The sequence below is a fragment of the Rhinopithecus roxellana genome, chromosome 11 (assembly GCF_007565055.1).
Source record: "Rhinopithecus roxellana isolate Shanxi Qingling chromosome 11, ASM756505v1, whole genome shotgun sequence".
NCBI lineage: Eukaryota > Metazoa > Chordata > Mammalia > Primates > Cercopithecidae > Rhinopithecus > Rhinopithecus roxellana.
In genome coordinates, this window is record NC_044559.1 from 105515779 (window position 1) to 105539157 (window position 23379).

The window sequence follows — 23379 nt, forward strand, 5'->3', positions numbered from 1 at the left end:
TGGGTTCTTGGTACCCAAGTACTGAATTGAATATGGACTCTGTTTTGGGGCCAAGTGCTTTGCTTTTTTCTTTTTTTGTTTTCTCTTCTTTCTTTCTTCCTTTCCTTTCCTTTCCTTTCCTTTAAATTCTGGGATACATGTACAGAACATGCAGGTTTGTTACATAGGTGTACATGTGCCATATGGTGGTTTGCTGCACCCATCAACCCGTCATCTAGGTTTTAAGCCCTGCATGAATTAGGTATTTGTCCTAATGCTCTCCTTCCCCTTGCCCCTACCACACAGGCCCTGGTGTGTGATGTTCCCCTCTCTGTGTCTATGTGTTCTCATTGTTCAACTCCCACTTACAAGTGAGAACATGCGGTGTTTGGTTTTCTGTTCCTGTGTTAGTTTGGTGAGAATGATGGTTTCCAGCTTCATCCATGTCCCTGCAAAGGACATGAACTCATCCTTTTTTATGGCTGCATAGTATTCCATGGTGTATATGTGCCACATTGTCTTTATCCAGTCTGTCAGTGGGTTGGTCTCCTCCCTTTTCTCACTTTATTTTTTCATTCCCAGCAGAATCCTAAAGCCTTTTTTTTCTAGCCCTGTGATATCAATTCTTTGGCAATGACTGCTGTTTCTGTCTCCTGTTTGAAATTCCTTAAGTTTGATTCCTGATTCTCAGAGATTTCCCCTTTGTCTTCCAACAGGGGTATTACCCTTGACATAGTCCTAAACTGGAGATGCTAAATGCTGATGCTCCCAAGTGGCACAGTCAGAGAACATTTATATTTCCTTTGATATGTGCTTCTGCCAGTGAGTGTTTCCTCAGTCTCTAGAGATTTCCAGGTGTTAAGTAAATAATTAATTGCATTGCTTCAGTGACAGCCAAAATATCTGTTTGAACTTCTTAGGTTTCTCTGCTACTAAGATCTAACTGTCATGTTTCATTACCCTCTGCTGTTCCCAATGCCTTTCAAATAGTCTCAAGCAAGTTTTTAAATTTTAACTTGTTTTTAAGAGAGTCCTGTTCTTCCTCCATGCTATGTAATGACAGTAACTAAGGGCTGTGCGTGTATTATTTCCTTCAGTCCTCGTCGTGACTATATGGTAAATACTTTTATTATTCCCTGTTGTACAGATGAAGAAATTGAAGCACAGAAAGAAGTAGGTAACTTGTCTAAGATTCTGCAGCTGTTAAGTTACAGAGCTGATTCAGATCCTAGCAGGTGGACACCGGAACCCTACTTCTTATCTTACTGTGGCATATGGCTTCCAATCTTAAAATTAGGGCAGTACGTGACACTCTGTGCTGGATCTAAATATCTTACTTTTTTTTTTTAAATCTCTTTAAAGGACTGGTCATTCATTTTCCTGAGAGATACCTCCTTACTTTGTGAAAGTTTAGATGTGAGTCTAGTGAAAGCGTTTGTGTTCACTTGAATCCTGCCCACATCTATGACTCGAGTTTCCAATGTAGGTCTCCTGAGGTCAGTTCAGCAGGCTTGGTGGGCTCACCTCGCTCTTCCCCACACAGTAATTCTGCACACTGTCCAGGCAGGGTTCCTTACTGCACCTGTCATTACTATTTCACGGTCTTGCTGCTTAAAATTTTTCAACAAAGGGGGTGCTGATTTTCCTGGTCTTTCCCTCTCTAATTTGTTCACATTTCCCGTGGTCAACCTGGGGATAAGTCTTCCATTTACCAGGAAAGGTTATGTTCATGATCTGTGTACTGCCTTCAGAGTTCAGAGACTGTCTCTCAATAGTTTTTTGATTGCCATAGATAGAGGTAGTCTTGGAGAATATACAGAGGGAGGAGCTCCTGCCCTTCTCCTCTGACCTCCAGACCCTATTCTAGGGCTTGTCAGATTTAACATGCATCCTGGTCACCTGGGGGTCTTGTTAAGATGCAGTTTCTGATCTGGTAGCCTGGGGTGGGGCCAGAGAGCCTGCATTTCTAACAAGCTCCCAGGTGATGCTGTTGCTGCTGGCCTGATTAATTAGGGTGAATTTTGCTCTTCGCCTACTGCAGCTGGTTCAGATGCAGGTGCTGTGAGGTCTGGTGCTGTGCACACAGGGAGAAGCCTTGTTGCTCTGTTTGAAGGGGTTCAGTTGCCATTGCCCTCTTCGGTTAGTGATTGTGAATTGGCCGCCATTTATTTTGATTTTCTACTTTTCTTGGCATTGTATTTCAGTTTTGTGCTTTCTCGTGTATGCCTTATATATAATCATGGCTTAGAAACTTTTGGTTTCCTCTTAATCTTTCTGCTGTTCAGGATTTGCCCGCGGTATTTCAGGTTTTGGTTTGTCTGTTTTGATCAACAGATTTGTTATGATTATTAGCCTTTAGTCTGAAATTCCTCCAGGAAAATTAACTTTATCTGAAACTCTTTAGGCCCAACACGTTCTTTTCCTATTTTGGATCTATTACTGGTATAAGGCAGTATTTCTTAAATCTGTTAACAATTGGATTATAACAGAACAGACTTAATGGAGAATATTCATTTTATTCTTTTTGTCATATTAGATCACATTTTCTCTTCAGGCAAATAGTATTTCCTGTGTCTCTATATGAAAAATAGAGGGAGGGCCGGGTGTGGTGGCCGAAGCCTGAAATCCCAGCACTCTGGGAGGCCAAGGCAGGCGGATCACTTGAGGTCAGGAATTCGAGACCAGCCTGGCCAATATGGTGAAACTATGTCTCTACTAAAAATACAAAAATGAGCCAGGTGTGGTGTCGGGCGCCTGTAATCCCAGCTACTCAGGAGGCTGAGGCAAGAGACTCGCTTGAACCTGGGAGGCAGAGGTTACAGTGAGCTAAGATCATGCCAGTGTACTCCAGCCTGGGGAACAAGAGCGAAGCTCCATCTCAAAAAAAAAAAAGAGGAAGAAAGTCATGTAAGCATGGTATATTAATACAAACTTCTTAGTAATAGTTCTACTGAAGAAAAGATCTAGAGACTTTCCAGAATCAAGAATGCCTGTGCAGGTGGAGGCTTGGACATTTCAGCCCCCTGGTGTCGTTAACAGAACATTCCACCTCTACCCACTGTGGCCTGTGTACAGCACAACACTGCACAGTGGGATCTGGTGGCAGCCAAAGCAGGTTTATGTAACTGTCCTTCAGAAGTATTCCCTATTATTTGCTTTTTCTTTGTATTCCTTGCTCAGAAACCCTTTCAGCTTATGTGTATGGCACATTGGAAGTATCAGAAGCTTAGAGCCTGTTATGTGGAGAAATCCCCATCTCTTTATATCCTGTGAAGCAGGATAGTGTAGAAGATGAGAGATGGGCCTCTGGGACAAGATGGCTGCCTTCCAGTCCTGTGACACCCTTTGGTAGTCACACGACATGGGAACAATTCAAATTTTCTCTGGGCTTCAGTTATTCATCTGAAAATTTAAGATAATAGAAACACCTACTTTCTAGGTTTGTTTTGAGGGTTAAACAAGATAATCTGTGCAAAGACGTAGGCCAATTCCTGGCACCTAGTATGGTTTTAATAAGAAATATTTATTGCCCAGCATAGTGGTGCATGCCTGTGGTCTCAGCTGCTTGGGAGACTGAGGCAGGCGGATCACTTGAGCCCAGGAGTTAAAGACCAGCTCAGGCATAGTGAAACCTCATCTGTAAAAATAAAAAAAGAGACTGGGTGCAGTGGCTCACACCTGAATTCCCAGCGCTTTGGGAGGCTGAGGTAGGAGGAGTGCTGGTTTGAGACCAGTCTGGGCAACATAGTGAGACTCTATCTTTACAAAAAATAAAAATAAAATAAAATAAAATAAAGTAAAATAAGCCAGGCATGGTGGTGTGTGCCTGTAGTCCCAGTTGCTTAGGAAGCTGAGATGGGAGGATTGCTTGAGTCTGTGAGTTAGAGATTACAGTGAGCTATGGTTATACCACTGCACATTCTGGGCTGGGCAACATAGTCCAGAAGAAGGAGGAGGAGGAGGAGGAGGAGGAAGGACAAGGAAGGAGGAGGAAGGAAGGAGGAGGAGGAGAAGGAGAAGAAGGAGGAGGAGGAGGACTTACCTATTAACTAAACATAATAATAAGATAAACATGAAACGTACAAATATCAGTAGACTTCTGCTGGTTTTGAGCCTCAGTGTTCAAAACACTTACTAGATTATCTAGAAGTTTATAATCTAAAATAGGTAATGAAGCCATGAACACAAATGTTGGAAATTCTGCGTTATTCCTGATTTAACTGTTTACTGTTTAGTTTATGATTATAAAATCATTGTATACATAGGAATGTATTTCCTTGGCTCCTACAATGTGTATATATATAGGAAGATGGAAAGAGTGTAAGTGTCATAGTCCTCCTTGGAAATAATTTTTGGCTGGGTGCTATGGCTCACGCCTGTAATCCCAGCACTTTTTGGCAGGCTGAGGTGGGTGGATCACCTGAGGTCAGGAGTTCAAGACCAGCCTGGCCAACATGGTGAAACCCCCATCTCTACTAAAAATACAAAAATTAGCCGGATGTGGTGGCAGGCACCTGTAGTCCCAGGTACTTAGGAGTCTGAGGCAGGAGAGTCACTTGAACCTTGGAAGTTGGAGGTTGCAGTGAGCCGAGATTGTGCCACTGAGTGACAGAGCAAGACTGTCTCAAAAATAATAATAATAATAATGATGATAATTTTTTTTACTCAGTGTTTTCAAAGCCTTTGGGAAAAGTGACACTTGGTTTGAAACTGTTTCATAAATATTGTTGAGGAAATACAAAATATTATTTTTCTATATTATCATAATGCTATATGGGTTTTATTCTTGTATTTAATGATCAAGAAATATAATAGACCAAGTTGTTACCATGGCAAAAATACAACAATAGAGGACTTCAAGCTGTGATAAGAAGTATTTAATTTTGTCTTCATTTTGAAAATGTATTATTCTTAAGCCTCATTTTAGCCACCAAAACATCTCAATGACAGTTTCTGTTAAATTTCCTTCTGCATTTAAAAGTATTTTCTAGGAAGTATGTTGAAACCAAGTGTCAGGCTTTTAGTACATTTTCCTACATGACAAGTCTTATCTTCAGTGAAACCCAACTTTTTGAAAAGTAAAGTAATAAAGTCAAATAGTGTGTGCATAGGTGAGGGAGGGAGCAGAGAGAAGACTTGGGTGTTAAAAAGCAACTAAAACACTTCATGGTTTAAGCCAAAACAAGAGCAAAAATTCATCTTGTGGGTATTCAGACAGTTCGCGACTTGTTCTGTCTGGCTAGGAGGTACAAGAGAAACTAATAATAAATCTTTCTGTATATTTCACATTTTTAGCTTGAGCATTTCAGCACTATTCTGCCCTCCTTTGTGCTAAATCTTATATGCTGCCCAAAGACTGCTTGTAGAGGTAATTTGAATAAACAGGCATTTATTATAAGACTGTCATTATTTTTCCATAAAACTGTAGCACAACACAAGCCTCCCACATAAAGCAGAGCGAAAAGTAAGTGCTTGAAACTAAATGTGAGTGTTAGTGTATTTATTAGAATTCTCATATCTTTTGTTGCACTTTGATGGAAGGCTTGTAGGAATTAGAGTTGGCGCTGGAGGATTTTATATAGATAACTGTAAAACCGAAAGTCATAATGAAATTCATGAGAATGTGATGGATTTAAAATTATAACCCTTGTATGTAAAAGGTAAATGTGATCTTTATTGGAATCACAGTTGGCTTTTTATGCCATTGGTCAATCTTAAATATTTATTTTCCGACTTCATTTCTGGGCATAAATCACAAATCTGTTCATTCAGCTGAGTTTTACGGTATACCAGCTATGCCAGGCACTGTTCTGAGCACACAGACATTTTTGCTCTTGTGCCATTTATGTTCTAATGGGAGAAGATGTACCAAAACCATATTTATAGTAAATTAGTAATAAATAATAAAATCGCTTGTATAGTTGTTAGAGGGCGATACGTCTATGGAAGAAAGTACAGCGGAATGGGATAAGGGGATGGAGAGCTGGGGACACGGACAGGATAGATTTTGAATTGGGGTCTTGGTGGCCCCATTCTGAGCAAACTCTGAAGTAAGGTAGTTCCCCATGCCCCCTTCTACTTAGCTACAGAACACCCAGGGATTATTTTATTTTGACCTCCTATTTTTATTGCACTCTTGTCATAGTTTTGAAGTAGAGTGAGATGAGTATTTTAGTCAGTCTATATAAGCATAGGGTAAATAGTTGCGTGGGGAAAAAAAGGTGCTGTTTCAATAAGCTTCCCACTCCTTTTTTCTTTTCTTTTGTTTTCCTTCCTTCCTCCTCTCCTCTCCTCTCCTTTCCTCTCCTCTCCTCTCCTCCCCTCCCCTCCTCTCCCCTCCTCCCTTCCCTTCCCTTCCTTCCTCTTTTTCACTTTCTTTCTTTTTCTCTCTCTCATATAAATCAATGCTTTATTGATAATACTTTTTTCCTATTATAAAAGCACAGAAGAAAGGAAATCTGAACCCAAGTCAGAGCTTGTTGCAAACTTCTAAGTTGCTGTACTTTTTATATAGTTTGATTCCAAGTGAACTTTAGTTTTATAGACAGATTTGTCACTCTCAAACACAAAAATCCAGATCACTAATATCATTCTAAGATTATAGGCCAAATATAATAGCATGGTTTTTTTTTTTTTTTTTTCATTTTATGCTTAGAACAACAAAATAGTGGTGCCACAATGTGATAAGTAGATATCCTTTTATAACAGGTGTCTGATGTCACAAATACCTAAAGATGTCCTTGGATTCGTCTTGCAGTAAATCAAATGAATAAGTGTGTTTTTTTTTTCAGTTAACAAAAAGCAATCTGGATACTTATTGCAGACTCCAGTAATTCTGATATTTTTATCAGGGTAGTAAGAGTAACAAATCTAGGCAATAGCATCAAAATGTTTGGGGGGAACTGTGGAAGGAACTTTCCTGTGAAGCAGTACAGGTACACCAGAGGTAAAAGCAGTCTCCATTTTGTACTTACCTCATGATATGCCATTTTATTTTATTTTATTATTTATTTTTTATGGAGATGGAGTCTCCCTCTGTCACCCAGGCTGGAGTGCAGTGGCGCGATCTCGGCTCACTGCAACCTCCGCCTCCTGAGTTCAAGCAATTCTCCTACCTCAGCCTCCCGAGTAGCTGGGACTACAGGCACACACCACCCCACCTGGCTAATTTTTTGTATTTTAGTAGAGACAGGGTTTCAGCATGTTTCCCAGGCTGGTCTCAAACTCCTGAGCTCAGGCAATCTGCCCACCTTGGCCTCCCAAAGTGCTAGGATTACAGGTGTGGGCCACCGCGCCCAGCCATGATCTGCCATTTTAATGTTTGTGCCAATATGTACAAATCAGTAGCAAAAGTGAACAGTACTTGATCAGAACAACACGTCTCTCCAATATCTAATTTAATATTTGACATTAATCCAAATATTAGACATCAATCCAAATAAGAATGGCTTTTATCATTAATGCAGTATGACTGTTATGTGAATATGTAGTGTGTTGAAACTAATTTGGTTAATCTCCACCTACCTGTTTCTCTCTTTTCTTCTCTCACCTATCATGAACATTCATTTTCAGCAGATTGTCTTTTCATGTGTAAGGTACCACCCATCTATATTTAAATTATTAAAACCAATTTGATAGTCATCAGCCTTAAGAAAAATTATACTTAAATTTTATGTTGGAGATTTAGAATATAAAAAATATTTTATGGTTATTCTCTCTCTCTCTCTCTTTTTTTTTTTTCCTAGATGGAGTCTTGCTCTGTCGCCCAGGCTGGAGTGCAGTGGTGCAATCTTGGCTCACTGCAACCTCTGCCTCCTGGGTTTGAGCCATTCTCCCGCTGGGATTACAGGCACCCCCCACCATACCTGGCTAATTTTTAAATTTTTGGTAGAGATGGAGTTTCACCATGTTGGCCAGCCTGGTCTGGAACTCCTGACCTCAGGTGATCCGCCCGCTTTGGCCTCCCTGAGTGATAGGCTTACGCCCATCCATATGCTTATTCTTTATGACTGTCATTTAAAATATACTCATATACCACATTTCATAGATTTCAGTAATTATTTTCACAATAGTAATACATATTGCTGTTCAAGTAAATGTTTATTCATTCGCACAGAATGCGCGCAGTTACACGTAAATAAGTAAAGAGTTGAAGGTTCAAAACACAATGCCTGAGGGCATGGCCATTAACAGGCTCTTTTTTTTTTTCTTTTTTTTTTGTCAGTATAAGAACATCATACCTCGTATTTCAAATCATTTTTTCAGTGCTTGTATGGTTTTGGGTGCTCTTCTAGGCACTGATGTTATTGCCTCAAATCTCTTTCTACTCATTTAGCTTTGTTTTATATTTTGTTTGTTTGTTTTTGTTTTGTTTTTTTAGAGAGGATCTTGCTGTGTTGCCCAGGCTGGACTCAAACTCCTAGTCTCAAGTGATCTTCCTGTCTCAGCCTCCCAAGTAACTGGGATTACAGGTGCAAACTGCTGCACCTGGCTTGTTTTTTTGTTTTTTTTAGTGGTACATGTCTGTATCAGAGTCAAAAAGTAGATTATTTGGGGGAACTATGTTGACAGAATGAAAAACTTGTATGCATCAACTATGAATTAATTTTGAAAATATACTGTGCCAGCATTCTAATCAAAATACACTTTTTGTTTTTTATACATAAACATTTGTTACAAATCATAAACACATAAACATATTTGGGGAATAAGAAGAAAATCTGAAACAGAACAGAATGAAAATACCCTACATCTCATAATTACATTACATGAACTGAGGCAATAATGTTAACCAATTTCAAGATCATTTGGGGAAAAGGTGTCATATATGTCTACCTTCTTCCATGTAAATTAAAGCTGAGAATTTGCTATAGTTGTTTTAACCTTTTTAAGATAAACATAAAAGAATCTTTGCATGTAGTTAACAATGACTGTTTTCTTAAATGTACAATCTTAAATAGAAATTTTATTAACATTTTATCGACACTTTAAATGGGCTACATTACTTTGGTTAAAATGAATGAAACTTTTTATAAAACCATACAGCAAAATTTGCCTACTTTCAATAAGGAGTTACTAATTAAATGCATAAAAAGGAATTTGAAATAGTATTATGCTTTTCTAATTATGTTAATTATCCAATTGACACACATTTTTCCCAAGACCTTCACCCAATACAAATTGATACACACAGCTTTATTCTTCCCTTCCAACATGGTTTTATAAATTCTTGTGAAATATTTTTTAAATGAAGCAGATACTTAGTTACTTACAATTCTGGTTTGGCTATAAACATTCTTCTATTTTCTTTTTAAAGCTAGGAGACACACCAACTTTAGTTCACTGCCTGAATTCCAGGTTAATAAGCTACAAAATCATTTTTAATGTGCCTTTTGGCTTTTACTTACATATACCATCTTTGTGTTTGATTTTCCTCAGTCCTGAATTGAGAATCCTAACAGATGCGCCCAGTGTCTGTGGTCCAGGCCTGTTCTGCACATCATCCTCATTCAGTTTATGTTAGACTTCTCAGAGATTCTGCACAGAGAGCTTTGAGATGACCAGATTTGACGTCTGCCACTTTTTGTAGCCTGCGTCTCTGCCTATTCCAGGAGCATAATTAGTCATCACAAAGTGTGGATTGCATGGACTGGGGATGAGAGAGTCCTTGAAGTTCCAATTCACAACCGTAAACAGACAGCAGAGCAACAGCTACCCGAGTTCATGTTTTACCGGCATATTCTTTTGATAAGATCATCGGTAGAGTGGAAAGAATGCAGACTTTCGAGTTAGACAGACAGGCTTTTGAATACCAGCTAAGCCACATGCCAGATGTGTGACCTTTGGGAAATTACCTCACCTTTCATTGTCTCAGTGTTCTCATCTGTAAAATGAGGATAATGATACCTTTCTTGCAGGGATGTTTTGAGGGTGAGTAACAGTGTATGTGAACCGTGTCACACATGCCTGTCATGTGAAAAGAACTCACTATGTCCTCATCATCCTTATGCCACAGTTTGTTGTCTGTGGTTTAAAGACGGGCTGTTTAGATTCTGTTCTCTTTTGCGCTTTATCATTAGCAAACTCAGCTGGAAATGAGCTACAGAGCCATGTACTTATATATGCACATGGAAGTGTATTTCACCAATTGTGATAGAAATTTCTTTATTGAAGGGGTAAATGAAACTATCCTATTGCAGAGGCATACGAATAAACCTAACTCGGTTTGCATCCCTAAATTGCTTGGCATGTAAGTAGATTTTGTATTCCAAATACCAACCAGCCAACTAAAAATGTTGTGAACTTAGGCCTAACCCTAGAAGGAGGATACAGGACGGGATGGTGCATCTGAGCTGTGGTCTTTTAAAGTCCAGGGGAGACTCTAGAGCTTCTCCAGTGGGAATGGCAGAATGGATTCAAGGGCCTGACTGCAAAAATGCTGTTTGTAGGACCACTGGACAATTTTGCAGTAAGAATGATTGAAATTATGTCTTTATTTTTAACCTTCTTTGAAGGATACTTCTACCTTTGAAGACAATGACCGCGAATAACGTAATTTAGGGAAAATTTTCCAAATAAAGTCATTTGCCTCTGAATGTTCTTGGCACCCTACATGGGTGTACACTCCACAAGTGTAGAGTGAAGTGAGCTTGCTTGTAAGGGTTAGATTATAAACTTATAACCTAGGCCCAAAATCAAATATAGTCAAAATTTAAGAATATCACATTAGAGATGGCATATTTTTTCCCACTAATTCAAATATACCTAGTTTTTTTTCCCCTAGAGAGTTAATTTATTATTATTATTATTTTGTAGTTAGGAAAGGTTTTTAAGAATAAGAAAGGAAACACTAGACTCTCACTTGGCAAAGTGTCTCACACTCTAGGAATCACTCCAGAGCTGAGATCTCCTAAGGAAATAGTGAATTTACATCCCTTCCTATAGTTCTGGTTATCTTGAGGGACAAAGCAGGCTAGGACACTCTATTTGCATTTTTTTTTTTTTTTTTTTTGAGACAGAGTCTCACTCTGTCACCTAGGCTAGATCGCAATGGCACGATCTCAGCTCACTGCAACCTCTGCCTCCCGAGTTCAAGCAATTCTCCTGACTCAGCCTCCCGAGTAGCTGGGACTACAGGTGCCCACTGACACACCCAGCTCAGTTTTGTATTTTTAGTAGAGACAGGGTTTCACCATGTTGGCCAGGCTGGTCTCAAACTCCTGACCTCAAGTGATCTGCCTACCTCGGCCTCCCGAAGTGTTGGGATTATAAGTGTGAGCCACCACGCCAGGCCCCATATACTACTCTTGGGTAAACCCAAGTCATTTGTGTTGTTTTCACTTCAATAACCTTGACATGCTATCCTTAGTTGTTTTCCTCTTTCCTTATCATATTCAAGGAAGTCTGATCTGTGGTTTCTATCCAAATACTAGTTCTTATTCCTGGATTTACATGTACCACTGGGCTTTTGTTTTCCTGTTCTTTCTTGTGCAGAATAGCTCCTGATCTTTTAAATCCAAACTTATTTCTTATAAGTAGGTGCAAACCTCTGACTTGGTTAGATTTTCTGCTCTAGTCATGCCAAGCATTTACATATTGAAATACATATTGCTTTATTATAAATTATTTTTTCTCGCTTTCGTATATTATTTTTAGTTAGGGCGATGCATTAATTTGGAAGGGAGAATTATATTGGTAAGTTATGTTAGCAATTAATTCCATTTCAGGATATAAATGGGATATTATGGCATATTTATTGTAAGAGGGAGAATTGAGAGTTGCTGTCTTACAGAACAAGGGAAAGTTGCCAGAGAATTGATACTGGACAGCAGTGTGGAGAAAGGTTGAAGGTGGTAGTGAATGACCACCTGGAGACAGGTGTTTTTATCAAGGGGCGGGGAACTGGAAATGGCATTAGGGCAAGAACAGCACAGTCCCCCACGTCCCCCTCTTCGTCTTTGCTCGTCCTTTTCCCTCCATCTGGGATGCCCACCTTACTTCTCTTTACACCTGCATGTTCTCCATTTTGTGGTGTAAAACCTTATTCTTTCAAAGCCACCTGTGACCTCCTCAGGGTGGAAGAAGACATAGGCAAGGCAGTGAACAGTCAAGTACCTGGACGCTGTGCTAGGCACTGTGCACGAGTTCTCAATTCTCGTTCATTCTGCCCAAGAAGGAGAGGGAACACGCACACTTTTAGAATTAAAATGAAATCTAACTACGCCCCTGGCTTTCCCTTCCAGTATCACCAAGGTGAAGGCATAGCAGATGGGAAGAGACGGGACTCTACCTGAGGGCAGTGTGGTCCTGTAGCTTGCGTCACCCACTGAACCACACCATCCATTAATTGTGAGAATGGCAGCATTGTGAGAAGCTTTTAGGTGGAGAGCAATGCTGGAAAGGGGGGGCTTATGCCCATCTAACTTTTGATTTCAGACTCATATTTGAAACTGCTCTTTGTTTTTTGTTTTTCTGGCCCCAGACTCATAATTAACCAGTGACTTTCCTTAAGATCAGAGTCCACTTATCATCTACTGTTGTCCACAGAATCTACTGTATGCCTTGCTCCTTATCGGTGTCCAGTGTATATACATTCATTGAGTAAAGTGTGTAAGGTCTATGCAAGTTTTCAAATGCTTAAGGAAGTCTATAGTGCAGGAAAAGGTCTCAGCACATGTAAATGTGGCTGATTGTTTAGCAGATGTAAAATGCATAACTTTATCCCACATAAAGTCAGGGTGAAAGATTTTGTTTTATTAACACTTAAAAACATTTAAAATTGACATTATCACTGTCTGCATTATGCAATTGAATTTTCTTAGGTGAACATATTTTTTGGGCTCTTGTGGGCAGCTTATTATTTGGTAATACTTAAATATTCTTTTTTGTTTTTTTGAGATGGAGTCTCGCTCTGTCACCCAGGCTGGAGTGCAGTGGTGTGATCTCAGCTCACTGCAAGCTCTGCCTCCTGGGTTCACGCCATTCTCCTGCCTCAACCTCCCGAGTAGCTGGGACTACAGGCGCCTGCCACTATGCTCGGCTAATTTTTTTTTTTTTTTTTTTTTTTTGTATTTTTAGTAGAGATGGGGTTTCACCGTATTAGCCAGGATGGTCTTGATCTCCTGACCTCGTAATCTGCCCAACTTGGCCTCCCAAAGTGCTGGGATTACAGGCGTGAGCCACCGCACCCAGCCTGAATACTCTTGAATGTATCTCATTTAAATATAAATCTTTCTATCCTTTTGGAGGAGAAGCTGAGGATTTCAATTGAAAAAGTAAAAAAGCAACAAAAGAAATCTAGCGTTTTCTTAAGTTTGAGTTAACGGGAAATAATCTCTTTACTTAGGATGCAAAGCTGGATCCATGTTTTCAGTCTGTCTTAGAGACTTATGTCAGTTACAGAAATGTTCATGTGGTGTGTTTTCGATAATGGAGTTCTGTTATCTGTTTTTCAGGTCCTGTGGGAGTAGGGCTGAATGAACTGAAACGAAAGCTGCTGATCAGTGACACCCAGCACTATGGCGTGACAGTGCCCCGTGAGTTCTGCGCTATTCGGTGTTCCCACGACTATACTTACAATAATTTAAAAGTTTTAAAAAAAATTATTTACAAAAATTTTTTAACTTGTTTTTAAAATTTTTGTGGGTATATGGTAGGTGTATATATTTATGGGGTACATGAGGTTTTTTTCTTTCTGAGACGGAGTCTCGCTCTGTTGCCAGGCTGGAGTGCAGTGGCGCGATCTCAGCTCACTGCAATCTCTGCCTCTTGGGTTCAAGCGATTCTCCTGCCACAGCCTCCCGAGTAGCTGGGAGTACAGGCACAGGCGACCACACCCAGCTAATTTTTTGTGCTTTAAGTAAAGACAGGGTTTCGCTATGTTGGCTGGGATGGTCTCGATCTCTTGACCTCGTGATCCATCTGCCTTGGCCTCCCAAAGTGCTGGGATTACAGGCGTGAACCACCACGCCCGGCCGAGATGTTTTGATACAGGAATGAAATGCTGAAATAAGCACATCATGGAGAATGCGGTATCCATTCCCTCAAGCATTTATCCTTTAAGTTACAAACAATCCAATTACATTCATTATTTTAAAATATACAATTAAGTTGTATATTTATTGACTACAGTGACCCTGTTGTGCTATCAAATAGTAGATCTTCATTCTTTGTAACTGTTTTCTTTTTGTACTCATTAATAATGATTGCTTAATACTTCCCAAGCACGTATGGTATCAAGCACTGTTCTGAATACTCACTCATCTAGACCTCCCAGCTGCTCCAAGAAGTATATAGTGACATTATCCCCATATTACAGAAGAGGAAACCAAGGCAAAGTGGTTAAAGGATTTCCCCTAAATTACACAGATTTTTCGCAGAATATTTGTTAATCACAGCTTCCCTACTCTTAGGTTTTTACGGTGAATTTTAGTACACATATGACATCAAATTATTACTTACAAATTTTCTTCTAAATAAAAGTCTAACAATTCTGTTTCCTAAAATAAGTGCTAATGTTTTCCAGAGGTTTTTACCAGCTTTAAGATTAGAAGAATCAAATCACAGAGAGCTGAAGGAGACTTATTATAATATAAACCTTTCTTAATTACTTTTTATATGCAGTAATTGGCAGATAGTGTTAAATGGGCTTTTCGTGGCTATATAGTTTAAATATGGTAAGCTTCTTTTCAGTACACAGAATTAGATTTATTTTTATAAAAGTAGTTTTCGTAGGCATTCTTACAAATAAAATGTGATGCTTGCAACATTTTGATCTGCAGAATAAAAGCCATTTGACTACTTAATATGTTGATATTAGAAAGCTGTCTAAAAGGCTAAATTGAAATGTTGGCCTTTTCAAGCGGTTTTAGTACTGTTTTAAAAAATTTACTTGTATATTGCCCTTAGCGATGTTCTCTAGTTTTGGAAGAGTTCAACTTTATTTTAAAATTATAGTTTTCTGTGACCTCAAGTTCCTTCTTTTTACTACATTTTTCCAAATTATTGTTTGTAATCATTTTCAGTCATAAGTTATAAGACTGCTGTTTTTCTACCATCAGAGATGAAAGTTAATGAAAATGTGGAACTAGGCAGTTTCTTTTCTTCCCCCCCCCCATAGTTATTCGCCTCTCTTACAAAAGCTGAATTCCGATATATAAGTTGTTAGAAAATTTTACAAAACGATTTTTAAGCTTACAGGTGAGCAATTATAGAAGAGACCTAGAAGATGCAAAAACAGATTACAAAGAAAAAAACAAATTTTTAGGCTTCCTACTGTGTATTCATCTCCTTTGTTTGTCTTAATTTTTGTAGCCTTGCCAGTCAAGTGTAAGATGGTTGATATTATCTCTATTTCACAGAGAAGGAGATAGGGATGGAAAGGATATGTTGACTTGGGTTCCATAGATGATGGGTGCACTTGGATTCGAAACCAGGTTTTTTCTGATACCAGTTCTCATGTTCTTCCTCCTATTTATCACCAACAGTCCTTTAAAACTGCGGACTATCTTTGTTGTATTCCACTAAGTAGTCAAAGCTGACTTCTTTTGAAGATGAGAAATATGCATAAGGCAGTCTATCCCTGTGAGAGATGTGATATTATGGAAGGACCTAGGGCGACAAACACACTTTAGCCTCAATTTAACCAGCTGTTTAAATGTTTGCCTCTGAAGTTGTTATAGAAGTTGACAATATTACAGAAAAGTTGTGGGGCTGGGACTCTCCAAAGAAATCCCCAAAGTAGTTACTTTTCACCCTGATTTACTTTTAGACAGATGTTAATGTCAAAAGATCTTCATATAGTAATGTTTCACAGGCTTGCCTGAGGATAAGAATCTCTTAGAGTTCTACAAGAAGATATGCCCAAGAATCTGTATTTATATAACAGGTGATTCTTGATATCAGACATGTTTGGAAAATACAGCATCAAACCAGGGTGATTTAATTAATTAAAGAAGAATGTATTTTAAGAGTAATTTTAGAATTTCAGATAGTTTTGCTTTCTAAAATCCTTTGGGCAGAGTCTTGAATATTGGAGAAAAGTGATTGCTTTGATTATACCACCAGTATTGTTTGATGTTTATTTCTATAATTCTCTTTTTGAAAGCATGTATTACATATCCACCAGAAAAAGTTATGGAGCAAAAGAACTCCTGCACATTGCTGATGGGAATGTAAATCAACACAATCATTTTGGAAAACTAAGTAGCAGTGGCCACCAAAGCTGAGCAAACATATACCCTTGACCCAGCAATCCCAATCCTACTGTACACCCAATGGAAATGCATAAGTACATTCACCAAAAGACACGTACTGAGATATTCTTAGCCATTATTCATAAGTGCTCAGAACTGGAAACTACCCCAATGCTTATCATTTGAATGGATAAGCAGAATGGAGAAGTATAGTACATGAATACAATGTAATACTGTAATGCAATGAGAATGAACAATCTGCAACTGCATGCAACAGTAAGAATGAATCTTGCAAATGTGTTGAACAAAAGGAGGCAGATACAAGAGAATGAATGAGACAGTATGATTTCATTTTTATAATTGCAATAAAGGCAACATTAATGTGTGCTGTTAGAAATCTCAAGGAGTTGGGTTAGAATGGGAACCCAAGAGGTGATTCTGGGGTGCTAGCAATTTTCTGCTTCTTGTTAGAGTGCTGGCTACATGGGGGTGTTAAACGTGTGAAAAGTAAGGAAGATATATACACTTTAATGTGTATATATGAGTTATTGTATCATACTCAGGCTTTTAAATCTTAAAAAGAAATATTAGTTTATTAACTGTAGTTTGCTGATTTTCTGGTTTTCCTAAAGTGCTATAGTTATGTAAATATTTCAAGAGGAAGCTAAGTGATTTTAAATAGGACATCTCTGTACTATTTTTGTAACTACTTGTGAATTTGTAATTACCTTAATTTTAAAAAATTATTTAAATGGTTGCTAAATCAGGTACTCGAGCTAAAATGGCTGAATGAGCTATATGAAATGTTTAAAAATTATCCTTGTAATAATATTAAACATTCAAAGTTGCTTTTCAAGAAAGTGGTGGCTGAAACCCTTGTTTTCTGCCTTTTGCTCCTCTGTGGGAAGTTTCTTACTGATTGATTGATTGTAGAGATGGAGTCTCACTACATTGCCCAGGCTAATCTCAAACTCCTGGCCTCAGGTGATCCTCCTGCCTCATCCTCCCAAAGTGCTGAGATTACAGGTGTGAGCCACCATGCCCAGCCTGTGGGAAATTTCCTCCTTGAAAAGCAACATCAACATTGTTTTAAGGCTATATAGGTCATCATCAATAAATCTGAATGACTATTAATACAACCAGTCAAAAGGATCTCTTGTGCATTAAATTAAAATAAAATAGGTAACAAGAAGTATTACAGTGGACATCAAATACTTGATGGATTCCAAAATCTGTGTAGTCTAGAATTTGGGCATTCTAAGTCAACCACATCTATTAATCACTTTCTGTGGTTCTCAGAAAGATGTGTATTGCAGTTTTTGTATTTTTGTAGGTTTTAAAGCATCCATGTTCTAGACAACTTCTTTGTCCATAGGATACTTCACTTGAATTTTCTTTTTCTTTTTTTAAAAAAGGCGTTATAACTAGGGTACCAGTTAAAATTTTTTTTCCTGTCTCCCCAGGGCAGCTATTTTGGCATATTTTGGGGAAGTGGGAAGAGGACTCCTATTTTGTTTTCTATTTTGCCTTAACTGGTCTACACAGTGGGTACTCAGTGAACTGTGACGAAGTCCTGCCTGCCTTGTGGTTAATAGGCACATCTTTCCCTTGGAATCTCCTTCTCATCAGAATTTCAGATCTCTTATTCAGGATTCCTCATTGTGAATGAGTTCATGAGGTTCCTGTGGAACTCATTACAATTAGGCACTGACATTCTTCATCAGTAAAATAACATCAGACCTAGGTAATTCAGGTTGATTATGATTAGCAAACAATTTGGTTGTAGACACATTACCTTTTAAATGCATGTGACAATGTCATAAATGTCTTGTTCAATTACCCCTTGATGTGGTTCTAAAAATATTTGAACCCTGCTGTGGGATGCCGTGTGTCAGGGAAGTGATCTTTCAACCATGTGTTGCAGATTTTCAACCAAAGTGTCCTGCCATCATAATTGAATAAAGGCAATCTTTTCTCTGTCCATAAGAAAGAAATCAATGCACAGACAATTCTCAATTTTGATTTTCAACAATACTTTTTACTTAGGCCTACTATTGCTGAAGGAACACTAGCAAATAGCAACAACAACATTGGTTAAGTAACCATAAATGAATATTAAGCCTAAACTCCAAAGTAGGGCATTATACTAATTTTAATATCTCTCACATTCTTGGATATTAATTGTGTTATATACACTCAGTAGGGTATTTTTCTGCTGTAAAACTTTAGTCTTTGTGATAGAATACAGTGTACCAGTTTAGAATACAGTATACCAGTACTTCATGCTGTTCCTGTAAAGAGTGTGACATTTCATTTTAAAGACTAGCACTACCTCTTGGTGCACCACCTGCAGAACAGGTATGAAAAACTGTTTCAAGAGACCTAAGCATTGTATTAAAATATTGTTGCTAACTAAATAAAAGGGAATTAAACTTTGGGATATAATTTAAATTAGTTGGATTTCATAAATTCATTACTTTTTCTATTACGTTACATTTCCCCTACTTCTCAGATTCTTTTTTATAACATCAAGATGTAATTAGAATAAACTGCATATATTTAAAATGTACAATTATATCAGTTTTAGCATCTGCATACACATGTGAAAACATCACCACAGTCAACATAATGAATGTTTCCATCTCAAAAAATTTCCATGTGCCCTTGGTAATCCAGCCTTCCACCCTGTTCCCAGGCAACCACTGATCTGCATTCTGTCACTATAGATTATTTGAAATGATTTCGTATGTTATCTAAATAGGATTATACAGTATGCATCCATTTTTGCCAGACTTTTTCCACTCAGCATAATGATTCACCCATGTTGTTTCCTACATCAATAATTCATTCTTTTTCATCCTTTTTTCATTCTGAATAGCATTTCATTGTATAGAAATACTACAATTTGTCTATCCATGCACCTGTTGATGAATATTTAGGGATTTCTTCCTCTACCCCCATTTTTGGCTATGATAAATAAAGTTATTACAAGGTTTTTGTACAAGTCTTTTGACAAATATGTTTTTGTTTCTCTTGGCTAACTAAGTAGGAGTGGAATGGTGAGGCCATATGGTTTAATTTTTTGAGAAACTACTAAACTGATTTCCAAAGTGGTTATACCATCTTATAAACCACCAGTAGCATATGTGAGATCCAGGTGCTCCACATCCTTGCCAACACTTGCTGTAGTCAGCCTTCTAAATTTTTGCCAGTGTAGTAAGTATGTGGTGGTATCTTGTACTTCAGTTTGCATTAACTAATGACTAGCATGATTTTATGCAGCAGTCCCCAACCTTTTTGGCACCAGGGACCAGTTTCATAGAAGACAGTTTTTCCACAGACAGGGCAGGAGAGGATGGTGTCAGGATGAAACTGTTCCACCTCAGATCATCAGGCATTAGATTCTCATAAGGAGTGCCTAATCTAGGTTTCTTGCACGTGCAGTCCACAACTGGGTTTGTGCTCCTAATGCCACTGCTGATCTGATAGGAGGAGGAGCTCAGATGGTGATGCTCCCTTGCCTGCCTGCTCCTCACCTTCTGTGTGGCCTGGTTCCTTACAGGCCACAGACTGGTGTGGCCTGAGGGTTAGGGACCCTCCATCTTCTTTGGTAAAGTGTGTATTCAAATCTTTTGACTTTTTTTTTTTTTTTTTTTTTTGAGACAGAGTCTTGCTCTGTTGCCCAGGCTGAAGTGCAGTGTTGTGATCTTGGGTCACTCCAACCTCCACCTCCTGGGTTCAAGCAATTCTCCCACCTCAGCCTCCCGAGTAGCTGGGATTACAGGTGTGTGCACCACTAAGCCCAGCTAATTTTTATATTTATAGTAGAGATGGGGTTTCACTCTATTGACCAGGCTGGTTTCGAGCTCCTGGCCTCAAGTGATCCACCTGCCTCAGCCTCCCAAAGTGTGAGATTACAGGTGTGAGGCACTGTACCCAGCCCATTTTTAAAAAGTGGACTGTTTGTCTTGTTACTGAGTTTTGAGAGTTCTTTACATACTCTTGGATACATGTTCTTCATCTGATAAATGTGTTACACATAATTTCCTTGCAGTCTGTGGCTGACCTTTTCATTTTTTTTTAATGGTGTCTTTTAAAAAGCAAAAGTTTAATTTTGATGAAATCTAATTTATCATTTTTTCTTTTATGTTTTATAATTTTTCTGTTCTATGTAAAAGTTATTTGCTCTCTCAAGGTTGCAAAGACATTCTCCTGTTTTCTTCTGGAAGTTTTACAGTTTTAGGTTTTATATTCAGGTCTTGACCCATTTCAAGTTATTTTCAAGTGTTGTTACTTAGCAGACTTGCCTTGATCCTGATCTCAGGGGAAAACAGCTCCATCTTTTACCATTAATATAACGTTGGCTTTATCAGTTTGAGGACATTCCTGTTACTCCTAATTTGCTGAGATTGTCGCGAATGGTGTCGAAGTTTTTAAAAGATGCTTTCTCTGCATACGTTGAGATGATTGTTTTGTCTGCCATTATTCTCTTAATGTTGTGAATTCTACTGCTTTTCTAATGTTAAGCCAACCTTTGGTGTGTGTGTGTGTGTGTGTGTGTGTGTGTATTTACTAAATTATGGAAATGATTGAATTTAAGTTACTATTTTATTATTTGTTTTCTGTGTGTCTCTTCTGTGTTTTATTGTATTTTTCTTCTTTTTCTGTCTTCTTTTGGATTATTTTAGTGTTTTTTAGTTTCCATTTTAATCTACCTGTTGACTCCCTGGTAGTATCTCCGGATTAGTTTTTTACTGGTTGCTGTAAATATTAAAGTATGCATATCTAACCATTCATGATCTGCTTGCAGTTTAACTTGGTGTCATTTCACATAAAATACAGAAACCTGGAAGTCATTTTCCCCCAGCCTAATCTTTTTGTTTAGGTGTCAAATGTATTATTATATTTGCATACATTGAAAACTCCATCAGACAATATTATAACTTTTCTTTAAAAGAGTCACATATGTCTTACTGAACTTAAGAGGAAAAAAGTAGACTTTTACATTTACACAATTATTTGTTCTTTCTTCATTCCTGAATATAGAAGTTTCCTTCATATCATTTCTCTTCAGCCTAAAAAAATTCCTTGAATATTTCTTTTAGAACAGTCGGCTGTGAATTCTATTAGTTTCTTTGCCTTTATTCTTGAAACACATTTTGATTAAGTCTTTTCCTTCAGTGCTTTAAAGATATTATTTTATTGATTTCTTATTTTTATGATTTATAATAAGAAATCTGTGACAGTTTAAATCATTATTCACTTATGTGTTCTGTGTTTTTTCCTAGCTGCTTTGAGATTTTTAAATTTATCTTTGGCTTTTAATAGTTTGATTATCATGTGTGTGGGCATAACTTTTCCCTTCTGAGTGTATCCTGTTTGGGGTTTGCTGAGCTGCTGAAATTGGTAAGTTTATGTATTTCACCAAATTATAGAAGTTTGGGGCCTTTATTTTTTCAAACATATTTTTCTGCCCCAGTTTCTTCTTTCCTATCCTTCTAGTACTCCTGTGACATATATGTTTTCTCCTAGGTCCCTGGAGTTCTATCTATATATTTTTAATCTTATTGTTGTTGTTTAGATTATATAATTTTATTGCTCTGTCTGCAAGTTCACTGGCTTTTTTTCTGTCATTCTATTATTGGGCCCATCTAGTGATTTGTTTCTGTTGGATATTTTTATTTTTCAGTTCTACAATTTCTATTTGTTTTTTCATTATAGTTTCTGTTCCTCTGCTAAGAATTTATATTTTTGTTCAGTTCAAGTGTATTTTCCCTTACCTTTTCAAGCATAGTTATGGTACCTGCTTGAAAGACTTTGTCTAATCTAACTTCCAGGTCATTCAGGGTTGCCATCTGTTATCTTTCCCCTTGAAAATTGGTCGTTTCTTGTTTTTTGGTTCTTTCATGTTGAATAATTTCAGATTGCATTTTGGACATTGTGAATATGATGTTGTATTAACACTAGGTCTTGTTACAATATTCTGCAGAGTGTTGATGTTTTTATTTTAGCTTCCAGCTTCTTTTATCTCACTTACCTTTGTTATATTGATTTGGGTCTGTTAGGGTGCAAGGATTAGTCTAAGACTTGTGTGCCTTGTTCAGATCTCAGCTCAGTTCTTTATGCCTTTTCTTCATTCGCTTAGATATGTTTTGTGCTACTGTTATTCAGGGGTTAGGCTGAGACCTGTACATCCCACTCTCAGTTCACTTCATGAGGCCTTTGCCATGCTAGTTTGAGTTTGAACTGCATGTATATAGCACAGAGGGGATTCTTAGAGTATTGTTGACTCATACACAGAATTAAAGTATTTTCTTCTCCGGCTTTCTTGTCTCCTGGATTTCCTCCACACTTTTCAACCCACAGGGACTTTTTCTCCCCCCATCCCGCCCCCCCCCCGCCCCCAGTTCTTTGCACCAAAACGTTAGAGCTTCTATTGACATTTAGCTGCAGATTCTACCATGCTGCTCCTTGAAGTGTTCCCACCCTTGGGGCAAAGCTAAGAGGAAAATAAAGTTAAACTCTCCCCATGCAGTTTGACTCCCCTCTACAGTCTACCTGCTTTACTTATTTTCAAAGTGTTCAGGTCGTTTCTTAGCATCCATAGTTTTTAGTTGGGATCTGCAGGAAGGATGGCCTGTAGTGGGTTTACATTTGCCACGTCAGCACTGGAGTGCCTTGGGCTTTGTTCTTGTTGTCGTTTTAATGAATCCTATATTTTCTGCTCTATTTTAGCTCATTAATAAATAATTAGGCAAGATTACTGAAAGGTTAGAAGTTCAATAGTATTCTAAGATGATGCTATGTATCACTTTGCAAAGGAAGAATGAGTAGCACACAGAAGTATTTGGCTTCACTTGACTGGTAAAACAAAACTTTGATGGCCTACCCACTATGTTCCATGAGAGGAAGAGAGTCAAACAGTTTCAGAGTTTACCTAACAACTTAGTGGTTAATAGATTTGCTTTAATGAATAAAGATCAATAAAGATAATAAGCATATTATTTGCAAAAAAAGTTTTTTTTCCTCAGGAGTTTAAATACCACTCTTATATCAGGTTACAGAGCCTTCAAAATAGCGAATAATAGCAGAGACATACAATGCAATTAACTTTTTAATCCATCTTCAAATCAATATAATTTTAATAACAGTGGAAAATCTGGATTTATAACAGCTTACCATATTTTATGAGCTAATTTGCTTTTTA

The 23379-nt window shown here is 38.0% G+C and overlaps 1 protein-coding gene across 1 annotated transcript in view; it reads left to right on the forward strand.

The window, feature by feature from the left end:
* Nucleotides 1-23379, forward strand: part of MPP7 (membrane palmitoylated protein 7) — a 260043-nt gene that overhangs the window by 229520 nt on the left and 7144 nt on the right. The window contains exon 13 of the mRNA XM_010381407.2: nt 13434-13514. Within this exon, the coding sequence (XP_010379709.1) occupies nt 13434-13514 (81 nt within the window). The remainder of the gene's footprint in view (nt 1-13433; nt 13515-23379) is intronic.